The sequence below is a fragment of the Lolium rigidum genome, chromosome 1, assembly GCF_022539505.1.
Source record: "Lolium rigidum isolate FL_2022 chromosome 1, APGP_CSIRO_Lrig_0.1, whole genome shotgun sequence".
Lineage (NCBI taxonomy): Eukaryota > Viridiplantae > Streptophyta > Magnoliopsida > Poales > Poaceae > Lolium > Lolium rigidum.
The window spans coordinates 11,230,847-11,249,963 of record NC_061508.1 but is presented as its reverse complement, the minus strand read 5'-3'; the positions used below and the strand labels follow the sequence as shown (position 1 = coordinate 11,249,963).

The following is a 19,117-nucleotide window of genomic DNA, read 5'->3' as shown; positions in this document are numbered from 1 at the left end:
TACTCTCGCGTCACCGCGTGCATTCTAGCGCCGTCGCCGGCGTTGGTCAATGGCGATTGACCTGGTGGGCCCCGGCTATCAGCGTTTTAACCTTATCTTTTAATAATGCTTTCTGAAAATAAGAACTATATAACAAGTGGGACCGGATGCCGAATATTTAATCATTTTGTAAATGTTTAAGAAACTAATAACTTCCAGATAGTGGGCCATGTCTGCTAGATTTTTAATATTTTCCAGAAATTGCAGAATATTAATAAAACTTTATAAAATTCATAACTAATTCATTTTGAATCAAAAAATTTGTATAATTGATGCATGTAAAATGCATACATGAATTTTGTAATTTATTGTTTCAAAATCATTATTATTGTGCAACTTTATTATAATTATTGGTACTAAACTATTAATAGTTGAAAAAGTGAACAAGTTCTTGCGTTATTCTTTATTGTGTAGGAAATAGGCAAATATGGAAGGAAATCCGTCATTGTGGTGAAATCTGGAGTTTCCCGGAATCTGTCCCTGCGGAACTTTTTTCGAAGATCGCCATGGTAAACCCTGAAGACGGCGTCAAATTAAAAAGTGCCAATTGAAAAAATTGTGGGGATTTTATGCGCTTCATTTTAGATATAAAATTCGCCCCAATCGGACTCCATATGCCCCGTGGCCGACCATATTACTGCGGAGGACAGAAGCAATTTCATGATTCCGAAAATTGGTGACATATTTGACACAAACTATTATCATACTTGATGGATTCGGCAAAGCCACGACTTTATGGGCTCATAAAGTACATAGGGGAGTCCTAGGAAGGTTCTAGAGGTGCCCAAGAGCCCTTGTATCAAAGGACATCCATCATATGGCGAAAATTGCATCTCCACCTATATATATTGAGGGGAAACCCAACTTTTGGAGAAGCCAACCATAGCCACGAAAATCCTCCTCCTTGGCAGCCACCACGGAGGGGGTAACTTCCTCAAGATCAGCAACATGGCCAAGGAAGAAGGGGGCCAAGGGGCCGCTACCCTAGGGGGCAGCGGCCGCCCCCCTTGGGCGCCTCCCTCCACAAGGGGTGCCATGTCGGCACCCGTCACCATCTCCTCCATGGGCTGCTCTTCATCACCAACGTGTTCATCAACATCTTCATCAACACCTACAACAACATCCTCATCTACCCCTGTGTAATCTCTTTGCAACATGATATGTATTGTAATCTATCATTTTCCCATGATATTTTGTACCTCTATGCCTATGTTTGAGTAGTGACTTGTTCTTGCCAATTGTGATATTGTTTGTTGTTGGTTGCATACAAGTATATGTTATCTTCTATGATAATCTTGTTGTGATAACATATGAGTGCAGACATATGTTGGGAGATGCACAATATTGTGACCGTTGCATGTTGATAGGATGAGGGATAGCTGGACTTGACAGAAACTGAATCCCATGTCTTAGAGATACATGCTGTATTAATTCATGCTTAGATCTAAATATGGTGGCTGGACTTTATATCTTAATAATTCTCTTGTTTGCTATTAATTGGCCTTGAGATCAATCAGTAGGGGTGTATTTGCTCATGTGTATGGCTACACATATCTATGGCTCCTCTCTAGAAAAACACTAAAAAGATTATACTGAGCTCCACTAATTGTGAAAACCATACTAATGAAATTGAAATTTGCCTGAACAATTACTCCCTTGAGTTACTTCTACTCCACTCCACTTCACCTCACATCCTTTACTTTAATTGCACTAGTTTACTTTCTACAAATATTTTCAGTACTTTATAGTTTTCTAGTTCCTAGTAGAAACCACACAAACATACACTATAGTTCCTAGTTTTGCATAGAAGATCATCTCAGTGGATTATAATGCTTCATAGAATAGATAGTTTACCTTCAGGTCCTCGTGGATTTGATACTCAAATAATTATAAAATTATACTACGGTGATCCCCTGCACTTGGGGTTATCAACAAGATAGCAAAATGTTCAGAAAAATGAGATATACGATTTTGGTATAAAAATCATGCATTATTGACCAACTTTGAACCCTGTATATATTAGAGGAACAATATGAACCCTTTTTTTTAATATGTGGGGTTTATGAAAATGCAGTATATTATGCATTCCAGCTCCATTTAAATTGATGATCATGTCATAGGGATACTTTCCGTACCATTATCATGTCATGTCACAACGCTTGTTTGCGCATTGATGCCATGTATTGATTGTTATTTTACTTTTCTTGTATTTGTTTCTTCGCGACCGATAGGACACGTGCCCGAGACGATGAAGATTGACAACACCGAAGATCAGTACATGTCCATCAATGAACAATTCAAGTACACGATATCTAAAGATCATTATATGGTTATCAACGACCAGACAAGCATATATAACCGTGTTCATATGATTTTGAATTCTTTTAACTTTTGGTTACTACATATTGCAAACAATTCAAATGTATTTTATCGATAGGTGAAAACCCGCATAGATTGGATGTGAGTTGAGGTGGGCAGAGTTCTATTCGGAGATATTTCTTAGGCCCATATTAGGGAGCCTATAAAGTAGGAATTCTGGACATATATAATCTAGGTAGAGCCAACTTTAACGATTCAATGATTTTGGGAACGCTAGCCACCTCAACCTTGTTGCCCAAGTCGATTGATCACACCTAATAAATATCACACACAATATTCGTTCATCCATGAACATGCAGATTGATGGCGTGTAAAGCACACGTCCGTTGGGAACCCCAAGAGGAAGGTGTGATGCGTACAGCAGCAAATTTTCCCTCAGAAAGAAACCAAGGTTTATCGAACCAGGAGGAGCCAAGAAGCACGTTGAAGGTTGATGGCAGCGGGATGTAGTGCGGCGCAACACCAGGGATTCCGGCGCCAACGTGGAACCTGCACAACACAACCAAAGTACTTTGCCCCAACGAAACAGCGAGGTTGTCAATCTCACCGGCTTGCTGTAACAAAGGATTAGATGTATAGTGTGGATGATGATTGTTTGCAGAAAACAGTAGAACAAGTATTGCAGTAGATTGTATTCAATGTAAAAGAATGGACCGGGGTCCACAGTTCACTAGAGGTGTCTCTCCCATAAGATAAATAGCATGTTGGGTGAACAAATTACAGTCGGGCAATTCACAAATAGAGAGGGCATGACCATGCACATACATGATATGATGAGTATTGTGAGATTTAATTGGGCATTACGACAAAGTACATAGACCGCTATCCAGCATGCATCTATGCCTAAAAAGTCCACCTTCAGGTTATCATCCGAACCCCTTCCAGTATTAAGTTGCAAACAACGGACAATTGCATTAAGTATGGTGCGTAATGTAATCAATAACTACATCCTCGGACATAGCATCAATGTTTTATCCCTAGTGGCAACAGCACATCCACAACCTTAGAACTTTCCGTCACTCGTCCCGCATTTAATGGAGGCATGAACCCACTATCGAGCATAAATACTCCCTCTTGGAGTTAAGAGCAAAGACTTGGCCAGAGCCTCTACTAATAACGGAGAGCATGCAAGATCATAAACAACATATAGGTAATAGATTGATAATCAACATAACATAGTATTCTCTATCCATCGGATCCCGACAAACACAACATATAGCATTACAGATAGATGATCTTGATCATGTTAGGCAGCTCACAAGATCCGACAATGAAGCACATGAGGAGAAGACGACCATCTAGCTACTGCTATGGACCCATAGTCCAGGGGTGAACTACTCACTCATCACTCCGGAGGCGACCATGGCGGTGAAGAGTCCTCCGGGAGATGTTTCCCCTCTCCAGCAGCGTGCCGGAGGCGATCTCCTGAATCCCCCGAGATGGGATTGGCGGCGGCGGCGTCTCTGGAAGGTTTTCCGTATCGTGGCTCTCGGTACTGGGGGTTTCGCGATGAAGACTATATGTAGGCGGAAGGGCAGGTCGGGGGCCACACGAGGGCCCCACACAACAGGTCGGCGCGGCCCAGGCCCGGGCCGCGCCGCCCTAGTGTGTGGCCGCCTCGTGGCCCCACTTCGTCTATCCCTCGGTCTTCTGGAAGCTTCGTGGCAAAATAGGACCCTGGGCGTTGATTTCGTCCAATTCCGAGAATATTTCCTTACTAGGATTTCTGAAACCAAAAACAGCAGAAAACAACGAATCGGCTCTTCGGCATCTCGTTAATAGGTTAGTGCCGGAAAATGCATAAATACGACATATAATGTGTATAAAACATGTAGATATCATCAATAATGCGGCATGGAACATAAGAAATTATCGATACGTCGGAGACGTATCACAGATACCTAACGATTCAATGATTTTGGGAACGCTAGCCACCACAACCTCGTTGCCCAAGCCGATTGATCACACCTAATAAATATCACACACAATATTCGTTCATCCATGAACATGCAGATACCTTAGAGGATTTTTAATTTCATTAAAAAAGGAGGTTGAGACTCCTTGCCTTTGCATCGAAGCGATCCATATACAGACTATTCTACTTCATTTATTCAACAAAGATTGTAAAAAGCTTTACAACAAACATACATACCTATGCCGCCAAACAAAGTAACAATACCATCAATAAGCACAATGATGGAGGACCTAGATCCCTGGACACAAATCTCACACACAATATTCGTTCATCCATGAACAAGCAGATACCTTAGAGGATTTTTAATTTCATTAAAAAAGGAGGTTGAGACTCCTTGCCTTTGCATCAAAGCGATCCATATATAGACTATTCTACTTCATTTATTCAACAAAGATTGTAAAAAGCTTTACAACAAACATACATACCTATGCCGCCAAACAAAGTAACAATACCATCAATAAGCACAATGATGGAGGACGTAGATCCCTGGACACAACCATCGTTAGCTTACCATCTATAACTAGAGAGAGTGGACTACGTGGGCTTAGCCCAGTGGTTGGGGTCGCGGTGGCGCACCCCAACGACCGGAGTTTGATTCCTGTCAGGGATGAATTTCGGAATTGTCACGCCAAGTCCCGCTTCTACTATATCAAAAAGTGTCTAGTTCCTCCTAGACACGGTTTCATTTTTTTATAACTAGAGAGAGTGCCCCATGTGAACGCTCCAGAAGTCGCCCCCGCCATCTTTTACCAACCAATCTGCAAGGTGTAGAATGAAGTGAAGGCCCTCGCCGGGCTAGCCGCAGACACCACCGTGGTTCCAAGTAGAAGCACCATCCTACGGTTGATCACCTAGGCTCACTTGGTCGCTGCTGAGACAGCTTGGCACGATGTCGGTTAATCCCCCGCACCCGACACAGCTTAAAGAATCCATAAGCTTATTTGTGCATAGAACCTAGCAACCTGCCGGGAACATGAATGACTAAGCATAGCATCTGCTAGCCAGGAGTGACTTGGCATCTCCGCCATAGACTCCATGTAAGATGAAGCTACTTCACCATCACCACCGACATACCACATGACCGTCCAACCGCTCTCGACTCCAAAGATGATGCCCCAAAGAGGGTCATGGCCTGAGATGCCACCGTCGTCTAATACAAGGACTGAGGTTTCTCCTGGAGAAAAGAGGGGAGGGGAACGAGCACTCGATACCACGACACCGACTAAAGAGGGAAGAGGCGCACACAGACGTTGCCGTTGCTGGCTTGGGCCAAAACCAGAACTCCTCAACACACCGACAAGCCCGACTGCCCATTATGGCCACATGCATGTCACGTGCTACCGCATGAAGCCGAGATGACGAGGATTATCTAGACCACCACGCTGCCTAAGCAGCCATGGTAGCCGCCACCCAGCGTCACCGTGGTGGGGAAAGCCCCTCCACCACCGTCTAATGCTCTGGCTTTGCACAATATCCTCCTCCGACAACGGCGAGGGAGATGAAGGTGACTGGTGATGGCTAGGGTTCAAGATCGTTTCTATACAGACGAGATCCTCGACTAGGGCTTGAGTTGGCACTGTGATGTGGTGGTTAAGCCCGATGGAAAATAGAGAGGGGCAGAAGTGGAGAGAGAGGAGGTGGTCGGCTATGTTGGAAGTTGCCGGAGTTGGATGAGATCTAGCCGGCGGTGGAGTGAGGATAGAGGTGGAGGGCCAAGGGTTACAACCTTTTTTTAATCTAAAATTCCTAGATGAACCGCTCAAGTGAACTGGCGAGGAGAAAAAGATAGTAGGACTTCACCTAATTGACCGTTATGTCCAGAATCTACGTCCTCAGTCTACACATGCATATAATTGTTATCATGTAAACTATATAAGTAACATCATCTTATTTTCATGCTAGAAAATTATATCTTGTGGTATCGTAGCCTACCCATGATCCAATAGATGTACTTCTCCTTCTTGTAGTGTCACTGGAAAACTCGTTTCATAGAATTTCATAGTTAAATTATGGTCATTCATAAGTTTGAGAGGGCGTGCCAATTGATATTGTGTCCGGGTCTTTTCCTCTGTGCTCTGTGAGGTGGTTGTTTCTTTGTGGTTTAGGGTGAAGCACTTGAACCGATGCGAGTGAGAACGATGTGCCATGCTTTTGGGAAAAAACACTTCAACCGGTACAAGTCGCAATGATGCCCGCAAAAAGAGCTACTTCTGCACCCTACACATGATTGGTGGCCGTGATGGTTGCTGAGATTGGCTTGGTGTACTTGTGACGGTAGCTTCGGCCTAGTTGCTTTATTCTAACTAGATTTAGATGTGCGCCTTGGCGCACGATCCCGTGGTGCTCATGACGATATTTATTTTATATAAAGACTATATAAATTAATTGCTAATATAATAATATATTTCTTAGGCTCACAAAGAGTTGTCGGTAAAAATTGAATTAGGATAAAGCAGACGAAATTACAAACGGAGCAGCAAATTTAGTGTCACGCCTTTGCCCACAACCCAGTCTTCAACATCGATGGATGTTTTGTAAAACGCTTTATAACAACCTTAGAGGACAGAGACAGCAGAGTAAACATGATTACCGGAACCATCGCAAAATTACACATATAGTCTAACCGACCAGCATCGGTGATAACACTTGTGTTGCAAAGCGATCAAACAACAGAATCGAGTTGGCTATAAACGACCCTACTGGTACTATAGACTGCACACCAGCTTTTTGTTGATACAACCTTGATTCCAAGTTAACAAACTGTTTGACTTGCCGCATCAGGTATTCATATTTATCTTCTAGCTGTTTGAGCAGTGTATGACCATGTTGGTTGCTTCTTCAATGTATTTGAAGATTGGATTCCACACACCTTCCTGTGTACACAGTAGCACCTTCCAGCTGCAATGTAGAGTCTTGAAAGTACAGATAAAAAATGGGCGAGAACAGCATTAGGAAAATTAGAAACATCATGATGTTTTTACTAACGTCTATGTAACCTGCAGTTACATTACAAAGTAAACATGTGCTAAAAAAGCAAAAAAGTTCAGTCTATGTAAATCATCACTGAGTGTATATGAGAAACACGTGAATGTGCTTTTAGTATACAAACCATTGAGAAGAAACTTTGAAACATCTTATTTTCAATTCAAATTTATTTGCAGAGGAGCCTACATGAGAATAAAACTAAATGGCAACATACTTCAGTGTTCCGCTGCAGACTACACAAAAAGATAAAATGAGACATCAGCCACACCAGCTGCCCCAACTGCATCTTGCAGAAGCGTCAGCGCGTCGTTCCGTTGGTACAGAGATTACCCTTCCATTCCTTTTCTGCTTATAGGGATCCCTCGTAGCAATTGCCCGTTCAATGTGTTGGATATTTTCTCCGTAGAGTTCTCCCATGATCACAACATATGAGCAGTGAGACCAGTGACATGGCGAGAGAGACAGAGTGGGTAGCAGCTACTTCTATGGATATACAGATGCAAATCACAATCTTGTCCCCTCTTACTTATGCCAAAGATCTTTGATGTTCCATACAAGTAAGGATAATGCATATCAGACTCCAGATCTCAACTTTTGTGAGAACTATTCGAAGAAACCGACAATAGCCGATCACAGAAACTACATAACAATTTGTGAAAGCACACATAGAACTCTTGGAGAAATTGAAGCCAAGTCATTTGTCCACGAGTGAGGAGATAAATAGATTAAAAATATGTTGCAATCATGTCTAAATGTTTTAATTAACTGGGAACAAACCATTATGGTAAATGAAAATTCAGTCTGAGGTATCTGAAAACGTTCACACAAATAGATTTCTATCTTAAAACATGCACAAAAATAGATTTTTGGTAATGCAAAACTAATCGGCCTTGGTCTGATTGGCTCGCATGCTATTTCTTAAGGAGGTTTTCAAAGATTATTTATGGATATACTATATTGTCATTTGTTGGTATTCACCAAGAGCGTTTCCAAACTTTGCTGATTTCTTTTATTGACTCCTCTTATATGTGCAGGAAGTACATGATCCAGCTAGTAACTGGATACCTTCCTAGTGTCATCCTTGGCGACATGGGCAATCAAAATATAAGGATAGAAGTTACTGACCAATGGTGTATTTTGGAGATCATGTTTTTCACCAAAGTAACTTCTTGAGAATGGACGGCTGGGCCACATATGTTTGGCATATACACTCTGAAAAATATATAGAGTCAAATTATTTTCGTAACATTCACATATCTGCATGTGAAATATTGAAGGAGGAAATATCTAAAGCCTCAGTTCTAGCTTACCTTACACTAATTAGAACTACAGAAATGTGAGAATCATATCTGCATGTCAATTGATCAGTGCCACTACCTATCTGCATAAAAAATTGAGCAATAAATGTATGAGAGCTAAATTATAAAAATCACCACCTCGGCTGAATCCTCTACAATGATTTCAACAGTCAGCACGACCAAGCTACCGCAACATCACCCTCTGTCGCTCTATCATATCATCTGGGTTCAACGGGAGTTTGGATCTAGAATAGAGAGAGACGTAAAGGACAATTACCTGAATAACTGAGAGGAGGGAAGCGAGGAGTATTGCTTGGATACATCAAAATCCAAATAGTTTTCAGTATAGAGCGGTAGAATTGTCAAAAGTAAACCATTAACAAATTACCCTATAAAAAACAAGCCAATTAGTAAAAGAAAGAAATATGAATCCCAATCTCAGTTCGCAATATAAAGAGTTACAAAAAATCTTAATACATTTCTAACTGACATAACAATCCCAATCTCAACAAAATCTTGAATGGAGAAATTGGAGGTTCTCATGTGAATGCGGTCCCAACCGTCAGCAGTCCCAGTCCTAACAAGATGGAGTTAAATCTTAGTTTCTCTGACTGTCATATAATTTTCCAACCATATGAAGAAACGGTTGGTTGGGCAACCTAACACGAGAATAATGTAAAAAACAGTTTCAATATGGAAAAAACCACAGAAAAGTGAAAAAAAATCATTAGATTCAGCACACACACTCAAGTACTCTTGTTAAGAAATGAATAAATATGAAGTCTAATTAATCGTTCCCTCATGATTGAAGAACATGGACAGTTGCTCACGGGCCCAATGTATTTTCTTTTCATAAACATTGTAGTATGCACAAAACATAGATGCGTATATGCTTAAAGAAAACGAGAAATGAATCAGAGAAATAATAGTTTAATTGGGAGGGGCACAAGGACCTCACCAGGAAAGATCACAATCGGTTAGTGAAAAAGAATTATTACCTCGCAACTACGCAACATAACAATAGAGATTAAGGCATAACTTTCAAAATAGGAAGTCAACAAAATTTGGGGTTCTATAGCCAACAAAACTTTCGCCACTTCTTACTCAACAAATTTCGGAATTGAAAAATATAAGCTTCAGTGGAAGGCAAGAAGGTAAAATGAATATATGTCTATGTTTAAAGGGCTAATTCTGGTATCCCGCCGTAAGAAATGTCAAAGAATGGCCCATGCATGCATAAAATATAATCTAATGGTTGAAAGAAGGCAAATGAAATCACAAGATGTAGTTCAAGTGACAATTCCCAGCTCAGATTTTTCTGAAGGTAACAAAGGAATAAAGCAGAGCAGAACAGAACGTACAAGACTGTATCACACAAGCATAGTATAAACTTCTTAAGTGTGAGAAACTACTTGTCCCTATAATTCAAACATCAAGGCCTACCGATTTTTTTGTGGTGGCGCATTTCAGCCGGTGCCTAGAGCACATAATTCATGTTGTTACATTACCAGACTTGTCATATAATTTTGTAACCCACACAACATAGAAAGAGACATGACTCGTATTGTGAAATCATGTTAAGTTCAGCTGTACATTAAGACTGAAACATGCAGGAACAAATATTCAGATATAGTTTGCCTTTATGAGGTCAGAATGCATGGCTCCTTCCAATAAGCTAATTGTTTATTAGAGATAGATTACTGATGCTCGTGACCAACCAACTATTCCTTATGATGTATAGATCAGTCAGGATAGACACAGAGGTAGATGTAGGTACTGATATCTCAGGAAGAGGCTACACGAATGATCTTTTGTCTAACCTGGACATTAAGGTCAGTATTGCAGAACACCAATGATAGGCTTGTTGTCAGGACCATTGATAATAGTCCCTTTGCTTGGATCAGGATGATCAATAACAGGCAGCAAGTACAGCACCAAGCTCATCTGCGGCGTCACTATCTGCTCATCTTGTGATTTTCCGAGGCTAATTCAGCCAGTTCTGCTTGTAGAGTTGGTGCACGTTCATGGTATGCCTCTGCCCAGGATTTAGGGACAATCCAGAAGTACCTATCCATGTTCTAACATGTGAACAGGACATCAGTTTCTGAAAATAACAAAGCAAAAAAACAATCTACATTAGTATATTCCTACAACTTCACCAATTGATATATCAGGAACAAAAGACCATTATTATCAAACATCATATGATCTGGTGCTCTCACTAAACATTCAAATCATGCAAGATCACAAGAACCACACACAAACACATGCTCAGATAAACTAATCAGAATGATGCATCGTACCTTCAGAAGCCAGTCAGAGGATTTCTCATAGAATCACCGATCTTACATCACTCAATATGATCCGCCTCGCAGCTGCCAACAGCAACCAAAACTATCAGAAATGCCAACTCGAGTATTAATGGAAATAAAAAAGAAATGAAGAGGAGATTTACCAGACATTCTTTTCTTGCTCACTGCAATGGAAATCCGACTAAGAAAATTCAGGAAAACATTTTTTTTTTCGATAAAGTTTCAGGAAAACATAGCAACTTTAAAGATAGTGGCCATCCACCTCTCCCTTGACCTGGAGACGAAGTACAACTTCCTTGCCATCGTCCTCGGCATCTCCTCGTCAATCCTCTCCAGCAGAAATGCAAATAAATAATAGCAAGCAAAATTAGCAACAGCTTGTTTCAGCCACACACAACAAGAGTAGCCTTGAGATAATTGCACCAACAAGTCAACGTGAAGGGAGGCAAAAGAATCAGAATCTTTTATAACTTGGAGCTAAATCAACTGATGAAGATGGTCAGCTGGGATTAGGGAGTTTTTTTAACAGTCGATACATTAAGCATTTTATCTCTGGAAGAATGGAGCAGAAATAAAGCCTAATTTAGCACGGTTCCAGAATGAGCAACATTTCCAAAATGAATGAAGCAAAAATAGTTGATAAAAATGGCAGCAAGCATTTGATTTATCATCCGGATATTAATAGGTAAGCATGAGATGTACCTGAAATTTAGACCAACAAACCACATATACTTGAGGCAGATCCCAGTACTCAATTACATGCACATATTTTTCGCTATTGAAAGACTGCAAGGATTCTGTTATACGATATGTCATCAGCAGCTCCATCTGCAGATGATATACCTCTTGAGTGAGAAATAGCAGCAAAAGAAGGAAAAAGAAAAAAATTGCTGTTTTACGATGCAGATGGCTGCAATGCTTCAACTTTAAAACTTGGGACAGAGGCCCTAGTAGATTACCTCCGTAAAGGAATCTGCTTGCCGTTTGACCCGGGCCTGAATTATCCATTTACTCCCATGGAAAAACGGCCATTAAATCGAACCTGAAATCATAATGATTCATGCAAACATTAAGTAATAGATGAAACACAATTAAATTGGCCAAACATAAACTATATAAACCAAGAAAACAGCTGATACGCTCCATACGTAGGTACAAACAGTCATAGCAGAGGCTAATTATCCAGAGAAGAAGGAAATTGTTGAGAAATCAGTGGAGCAAAGATATGAAACAGATTAATCTTCCCATGCATGAATTATGTCAAATACCTTCCAAGCATAGATAAAATATATTCTACTAAGATAATTTTTAGGTTTGTGGGGATTAATAGAGGGAAAGAAAGAGAGATGACAAAAGAGAGAAGATCCTTGGGGCTGCTCATGGAGGGACGAGGACAACGGGGGAACCACGCTCCACAGCGTTGAGGACGACGACATCGATCTTGTTCTCTTGAGCCATCTCCCAGCCACCATAAGCAGACCTGCGTCATTACCTGCTTCAGGTAACATTGGGAAATATAAGTTTGGAATATGACCGAGTATTAGTCAGCTGAGAGCAATAATCTAAGAGAGAAATCAGATTATGAGTAAAAATAGCTCACATGAGAGTGGCTAATAATTGCAATAGTCAGTTCTGATCACCTGTGAGACACAATACAAACACAAAGTAGAGGTAGTAAGTACGTGGATCAGAAAAACAGTAACGAATTAGAACTTAAATGGTATACAACTATTTTTTCAACTGGCTCACAATATTATTGTATGCTAGGTAGCTGTATAAATCCGTGACCCACTAAACCATGTGAGGAAAATGTCAATTTAATGGCATGCTTTAAAGTAAGAAATGAATGAAAAAAGTATATCTTTGCCTACAGCAGATATTTGAGTGATTTCAACAGGCCAACACATTTACATTGCAACTTCCGATCTAAAAGCAACATGAAGTGACTACAAAAGTTAAAGATAAGTGATTTGGCAATAAATTCATGATCATAGATAAAAGAACTTGTCATGATATACATGAATGACGTTAAAAATTACATCGGTCATGAAATGGAAACAATATCAGGAGTAATATTTTAAAATAAGGGGTGGTCAGTCCACCTGTACAGGCTCCTTCTGTAGATTAATTTGGGCTAAGTACGAAAATAATGGAGGAAAAAATTGCTTCTGTTTCCAAATACAGAATACCTTATTTCCTTTACAATGAAAAATCCAAACAATCAGCACCAAGAAGTGTTCCTTTACATGAACAAAACACAAGAAAAAATAAGGTGCTTCTTCAGATCTGGATGCGTCCATACCATGGCAGTTCATGCCTTGCTTCAATAAAACGGATCTGGATCTGACGGGAATAAATTCATGGATATTGCAGATGAGAGAGAGAGGAGAAGGAGGTGGAGGAGAAACCTGTAGGTCTCCAACAAGAAACCTGTACGTTTCCAACCAACGAAGAAGAGGACGGGCAGGCAGGGTGTTGTGCTTCTAGCTGGTATCCTTGAAAGAGGAGGTTGAAGAAGGTTGGACGAGGGGATTGGGACAGTACTCCTCCGCGACCGCACCTGAGAAGATCTCCATCTTCCTCTATCCCAATGCTCGCGCCATCTTCCAGAGCTCCGGCACCGATGCCTTGTGCATCTCAACCACCACCCACGGGCTTACTTGCTGCTGATGGAAGAGAGGAAGAGAGAGAAATTTGAAGATTAAGGGGATTGGGGAGGGGAGCAGTGAGAGAGACACCAAGAGGAGAGAGGAGAGGATAGGGGATGGCGTGAACTTGCCAGGACCGGGCGCCTCCGACTTCTCCCTCGCGCTGCCGGCGCCCCCACGCTTCTTCTCGGGCCGCACCACCTCCGGATGTGTCCCATCCGCCATCGCCGGGCGTCGTGCCTCGCAGGAGAGGAGCGACCGGGGAACCGCCGCCGCCTGCCTAGATGAGTGGGAGGGGAAAGGTTAGGGTTTCGGAGGAAGAGTGGGCTGTCGAGGAAAATATCAATGTGTTCGCTAATTTTGTCTCTCGTGCAAGAAATGAGTGGAGCAGAAGCGAGCCACGTGGACCACTCAGCGGAGACGAGCAAGACGAGCGCCCACGGCTCGCGCGACACTTGCCCATCGTGGATAGCCCCGGAAGGCTCCATGGGGGTGCAACAATCATACCTTTAGATTCCCTCGACCTAGTATGATATGTTATTTTCCCTTTGTGAGAGGTTCTCAGATCAAAATTCTTCGCTTTCGGCGGAGAATGTCGTAAAATGAACAGCTCACTGGTAGAAAAATGGCCTTTAGTCGCGGTTCGCAACTGCCATTAGTCGCGGTTGCGTAACCGCGACCAATTAAGCGCGACTAAAGGCCCTCCCCCTTTAGTCGCGGTTGCTTACGAACCGCGACTAAAGGCCCGTCCACGTGGGCGGCTACCGTGCGCCTGGGCGAAGGACCTTTAGTCGCGGTTGGAGGCTATTTCGTTAATTTTTTTTAATTCATTTGGATTTCTAAATTTTTTTCACTCCGTTTTTTTTTTCTTTTTTTTCTTCAGAATTTCTCTTATTTCAGTTATTTGCATAGCTTAGTCTCTATCTCTAACTACATTTATCTCTAGTCAAATTACTTACTCGTGGTCAAACTTCCCGCTCGGTCACCCATCCTCCCACTACTCCACCTCTAGCACGCTTAACTTCCGAGTTCCATTCCGTTCCGCATCCAAGTGCTTCGCGCGCATGTATGTGATAGTAGTATCATATCAATCCTATTAACATATTGATCGATGTCACATTTCTTTATTGTTTAAATTTCAAATAATTCTTTTAATAAACAAAAGTAATGATGTAATAATAATATTGAATAAATAAATAAACATTAACTTTTTAATTTGTATTATTTTTAATTTTATTAATTAATTAAATATTTTTTTTTCCAAACCTAAAATCTAAAAATTTGAAAATCTAAAAATTGGGTAAAAATGATAGTAATCTTTATGCAGAATGAAATTATTAATTTTAGGTTTTAAAAAATTAAAAAAAATATAAAATCCATAATTTATAGAAAAAACTAAAATCTTCCTGCTTTTGTATTTCCATTTGGAATTTTGAGAATCTAAAAATTGGCTAACCGGGTAAACCCGGGTGAATTCGGATGTAACTTTTTCCCAGGATTTTTTTGATATATTATACGTTTTTTTCCGACGTCGTATGCAAAAGTTATTGCGGTTTTACCATTTTTTAAACTTTTTTTGCAAAAAAAGTGGAAATTTTAATTTCTTAATTTCTCCGAATAGTAGGTTGCATAACATACAAGAATCTGAAAACAATTTTTTTTTTGAATTTTCTATCATTTTCTTTTGTATTTTACAAACCAAAAAAAGGCGATCCACGTGGGGGGGTGTGTGCAGGGTGCGTGGGAGTAAAAAAACTCGAAAAAACCTTTAGTCGCGGTTGGGGACACCAACCGCGACTAAAGAGTACACGTTTAGTCGCGGTTGGTGTCCCCAACCGCGACTAAAGGTTTTTCCGCCGGCCGCATCCCTCCATAGCCCTTTAGTCCCGGTTGGTGTTACCAACCGCGACTAAAGGGGTACCCTTTCGTCGCGGATGGAGCATTAGTCGTGGGTCCCCTCCCGAACCGCGACTAAAGCCCCCTTAGTCGCGGTTCGAATATTTCCGGGACTAATGGGGTTGGACGGAAGCCTCTTTTTCTACTAGTGGCTTAAATATGAATGTAATACGATAACCATGTACACGCACAACTGACACAAAAGTGACCCAAAAGAAAAATTACACAAATCACGGTAGTTAATAGATATGAAATAAAAATAAAATTGGACGTGAATATTAGGTAAGATGAAAAGAAAAAATAATATAGTAAAAATAGGAAGGGAGCGACCAACTAAAATTTGACATGAACATACATTGGGATGTTAGAAACTACATCACACCAGTAAAACACTGCCTCCCAATTGTGATCACACCATTGAAACGCTACCTCCCAACAGTGACAGATATGGTAATATCATTAATACTACATGACTCAATAGTGGTGGACGACTCTTCATTTCCTATTCTAACATTGAAATAAGCCGGTTGCATGGGCTCAGGAAGGATCATAATGTCGCTGCTGAGCATTGATATAACATCTGCCATTGTTGGTCGATCTGCTGCATTCTCTTGTACACACAATAATGCTATGTTAATGTACCTCATCATCTTCACCGAGTGACTTTTGGGAAGCAATGTTGCATCAATGATATCAACCCACCTCCCTTCTTCCCACAATTGCCATGCCTGTTTGGAATTTGAACTTGTATTACATCTTCAAGTTTGTAAGAACATAGGTTGTGTCACAAAAGTAAAATGAAATTTTAAATGATAATTTTTTGTGTGCTTAGTCTTACATATCCAAGAAGATTGATGAAATCTCCACATTGTTTGCTTCCAGAATTTCGTATTCCGCTAAGGATCTCGAGCATAATAACACCAAAGCTGAAGACGTCGGATTTAATTGAGAATATGCCCTCTGAAGCATACTCAGGGGCCATGTAACCACTAGAATAGTATATGATACATGTGAAAATTGTTCTGTAATGTCAAATTGTAGTATAAATACTCATGAGTGGCTATTGCTGAAACTTACTATGTACCAACCACTCTTCTTGTAGTGTTGACTTCATTGTTATTTGAGGTGGATATTTTTGCTAACCCAAAACCTGAAATCTTTGGATTCATTTCGTTGTCCAAGAGAACATTGCTTGGTTTAAGATCTCGATGTATGACACGCAGACGTGAATGTTTATGTAGGTAAAGAAGCCCATGCGCTATTCCTTCAATAACTGCTATAATATTGGACCAATCTAGTGAAGCTCTTCTTTTTTCATCTGCACATTAGTTAGAATTCAGTATAACAAATAAAAGGGCACAAGGAAAAATGAGAAAGTGCGGCTTCAGTTTCAGCCATTTTGATGCATCGGAAAACTAGAGTGAGCAAATGCAAATGCATACCAAAGATGAAGAAATCCAAACTCTTGTTTGGCAAGTATTCATACACCAATATTTTCTCGTCCTCCTGAGAGCAACATCCCAAGAGCCTAACCAAATTGCTATGCTGGAGTTTGGCTATGAGTTGGACTTCATTTCTGAATTCAGTGAAACCTTGTCCTGAATGTGAAGCAAGTCTCTTAACTGCTATATACAACCCATCGGGAAGCTTGCCCTGGAAAAATATGTATTCAGAAGTTAGGATCTTCAAGTTTTCACTCTAGTCCTCCCTCCACTCCATGTTATGAACTATGAGCTAGGTCAGTCAAACGATCCGTTGTTATTAACACTAATCCTACTTTAAGAAGGAAATGGGTCTGTCTCCTACTTCACAAGCCAACGAGGAAAAAATATTCTGGCATGAAGATTTGGGTGACTAATTTTGTGTAGTTTGTTTTCTGGCTTTCAAGGTGCTCTTCTCTAGCACCTTCATTAGTTGTACTTGTCACAAAAAAAAAAAAAAATTATGCAGTGGGGAAACCTACTGTGCATCCTTCAAAAAAAACTAATCCTCTCAATCATGTAAGCAGCCTAAAGTAGTTCCCAATAAAATATGAAAATCACATGCAAATACTAAAGTACCTTGTATACAGCACCAAAGCCGCCTTGCCCAAGTTTGTTTTCTTCTGAGAAATTATTTGTAGCCGCTAGTAGCTGTTCAAAGTCAAACATGGAGAACTCTGAATTTTTCCCTTGCCAAACAAGTTGTTCCTCCCCTTCCGAATCCTGATTCCTGGATCCTTCTAATCTCAGCACATTACCTGAATATTTGATTGAGGGCATGTGTAGTTATTATAATGATGTTTATGTTATCTCATTATTAGAACAAATTATATGGATCTTACTTCATTTCAGAAACAAATTAGCATACCTTTTCTTTGCTTTTTGAGCCGACGAAAGTATAAGAAGGCACACACAAATGCTGCTCCCGCTAGAGGAACAAGAACTATAGGAATTACCCACAGCTTGCTCTTCCGCCCTGATATACATGAACATGATAACATGCCAAGTAAGCGTGCAAATAATAATGCCAAGTAAACATGATAACAGATTGTTCGTGCTGGACATACTCTTGTGCTGTTCAGCCGGAACCGGAGCTGGCGATGCCGGCCCGAGACTTATCATGGGTTTGCCCTGGTAGAACTGAGACGCATCGTATCTGAAATAGCACCGTATGACACCCATCTGCCCTCCCATGCGCAGGGCCATGGTGGAGTTGATCATGCCGAGGAGACGATTCAGGCACGAGAGACAGTCGCCGGAGGAGAGGTCCGGCGTGCACTGTGCCAGAGAGTAGACCCTCGGGAAGTTGGTGTTGCTGTCCACGACGCCCGTGGCGAACCGCCTCGGCGTCGAGCTGGCAGCCTTATCCACGGTCTCCACCAGTAACTGGTGGATGAGGCCGGTGATGAGGGGCACGTCGCCGGTGACGTTCTTGACGTTCCATCTCTCGAAGGGCGGCACGCCGTCGTCGTATTCTCCCACGGTACTTAGGGGCGCCGCTAGGATGTTGTTCCCGTTGTAGAGGAGGATGCAGTCGGCGTAGAAGGAGCCGGCGTCATGGCACTGCACGTCAGCTGGCGTAGCGTTGGACATGAATTGGAACGTGTTGGTGATGCAGTTGGCACAGGTGGAGTCATCGAGGATGTCGCCTCGGCAGAGGGCCAGAGCATAGACGACGTCGGGGGCTTGGCCGACGGTGGCGGTCGCGAAGTGTACCGGGGATGAGGAGGTTTTGTTGGGGAGGGTGGAGGCGATGGCCTTGACGTTGTCGCAGAACACGGCGGACTGGGCGGTCCCCTGGAAGGGAGTGAAGCTGCTCAGTAGAAGGAGCAACAAGATGATCGCCATATGGCTAGAAGTGCTTCTTGTTGTTGGTATTCTGGCAGAAAAGATGATCACTCGGCTAGTGCCTTTATCTATGATCTATCACCAGATCACCGTCCCACGCTTGCAATATTTTTTTTTCAGATGGCCCCTGTGTCAACAACTTATAGTGTTCATGCTTACTCTCTTGAATCATTCATTCACCTCACCTGGTCTTAGGGAGGTCTGCATGCGATCTACCTAGAATAGATCCGTTCACCTTTTCACACTAGTGGAGAAG

General features: G+C 41.5%; 1 protein-coding gene and 2 long non-coding RNA genes across 3 annotated transcripts; all 3 read right to left on the bottom strand.

The window, feature by feature from the left end:
• Positions 1-9,102: 9,102 nt before the first annotated feature.
• Positions 9,103-11,191, bottom strand: LOC124684917. Its single transcript, XR_006997224.1, has 4 exons — positions 11,132-11,191; positions 10,980-11,051; positions 10,497-10,780; positions 9,103-9,253 (listed from the first exon to the last, which is right to left on the bottom strand). It is a non-coding gene; the product is annotated as an uncharacterized LOC124684917 (long non-coding RNA).
• Positions 11,192-12,600: 1,409 nt separating this feature from the next.
• LOC124667431 lies at positions 12,601-13,544 on the bottom strand. The gene is made up of 3 exons (XR_006991287.1): positions 13,419-13,544; positions 13,291-13,331; positions 12,601-12,628 (listed from the first exon to the last, which is right to left on the bottom strand). It is a non-coding gene; the product is annotated as an uncharacterized LOC124667431 (long non-coding RNA).
• Positions 13,545-15,957: 2,413 nt separating this feature from the next.
• Positions 15,958-18,861, bottom strand: LOC124667421 (cysteine-rich receptor-like protein kinase 44). Its single transcript, XM_047204710.1, has 7 exons — positions 18,081-18,861; positions 17,882-17,989; positions 17,593-17,771; positions 16,975-17,185; positions 16,610-16,850; positions 16,371-16,521; positions 15,958-16,260 (listed from the first exon to the last, which is right to left on the bottom strand). Exons 1-7 carry the CDS (start codon positions 18,859-18,861, stop codon positions 15,958-15,960), a joined length of 1,974 nt encoding a protein of 657 aa, XP_047060666.1.
• Between the last annotated feature and the right edge of the window lie 256 nt (positions 18,862-19,117).

Excerpts from the sequence above, each read along its gene's own strand:
- LOC124667421 (XM_047204710.1), bottom strand. The coding sequence starts at position 18,861 with ATGGCGATCATCTTGTTGCTCCTTCTACTGAGCAGCTTCACTCCCTTC. Across the intron at positions 17,772-17,881 it reads GCTCAAAAAGCAAAGAAAAG|GTAATGTGCTGAGATTAGAA; the intron begins GTATGCTAATTT and ends TCAAATATTCAG. Across the intron at positions 16,522-16,609 it reads AGAAGAGTGGTTGGTACATA|TGGTTACATGGCCCCTGAGT; the intron begins GTAAGTTTCAGC and ends ATACTATTCTAG.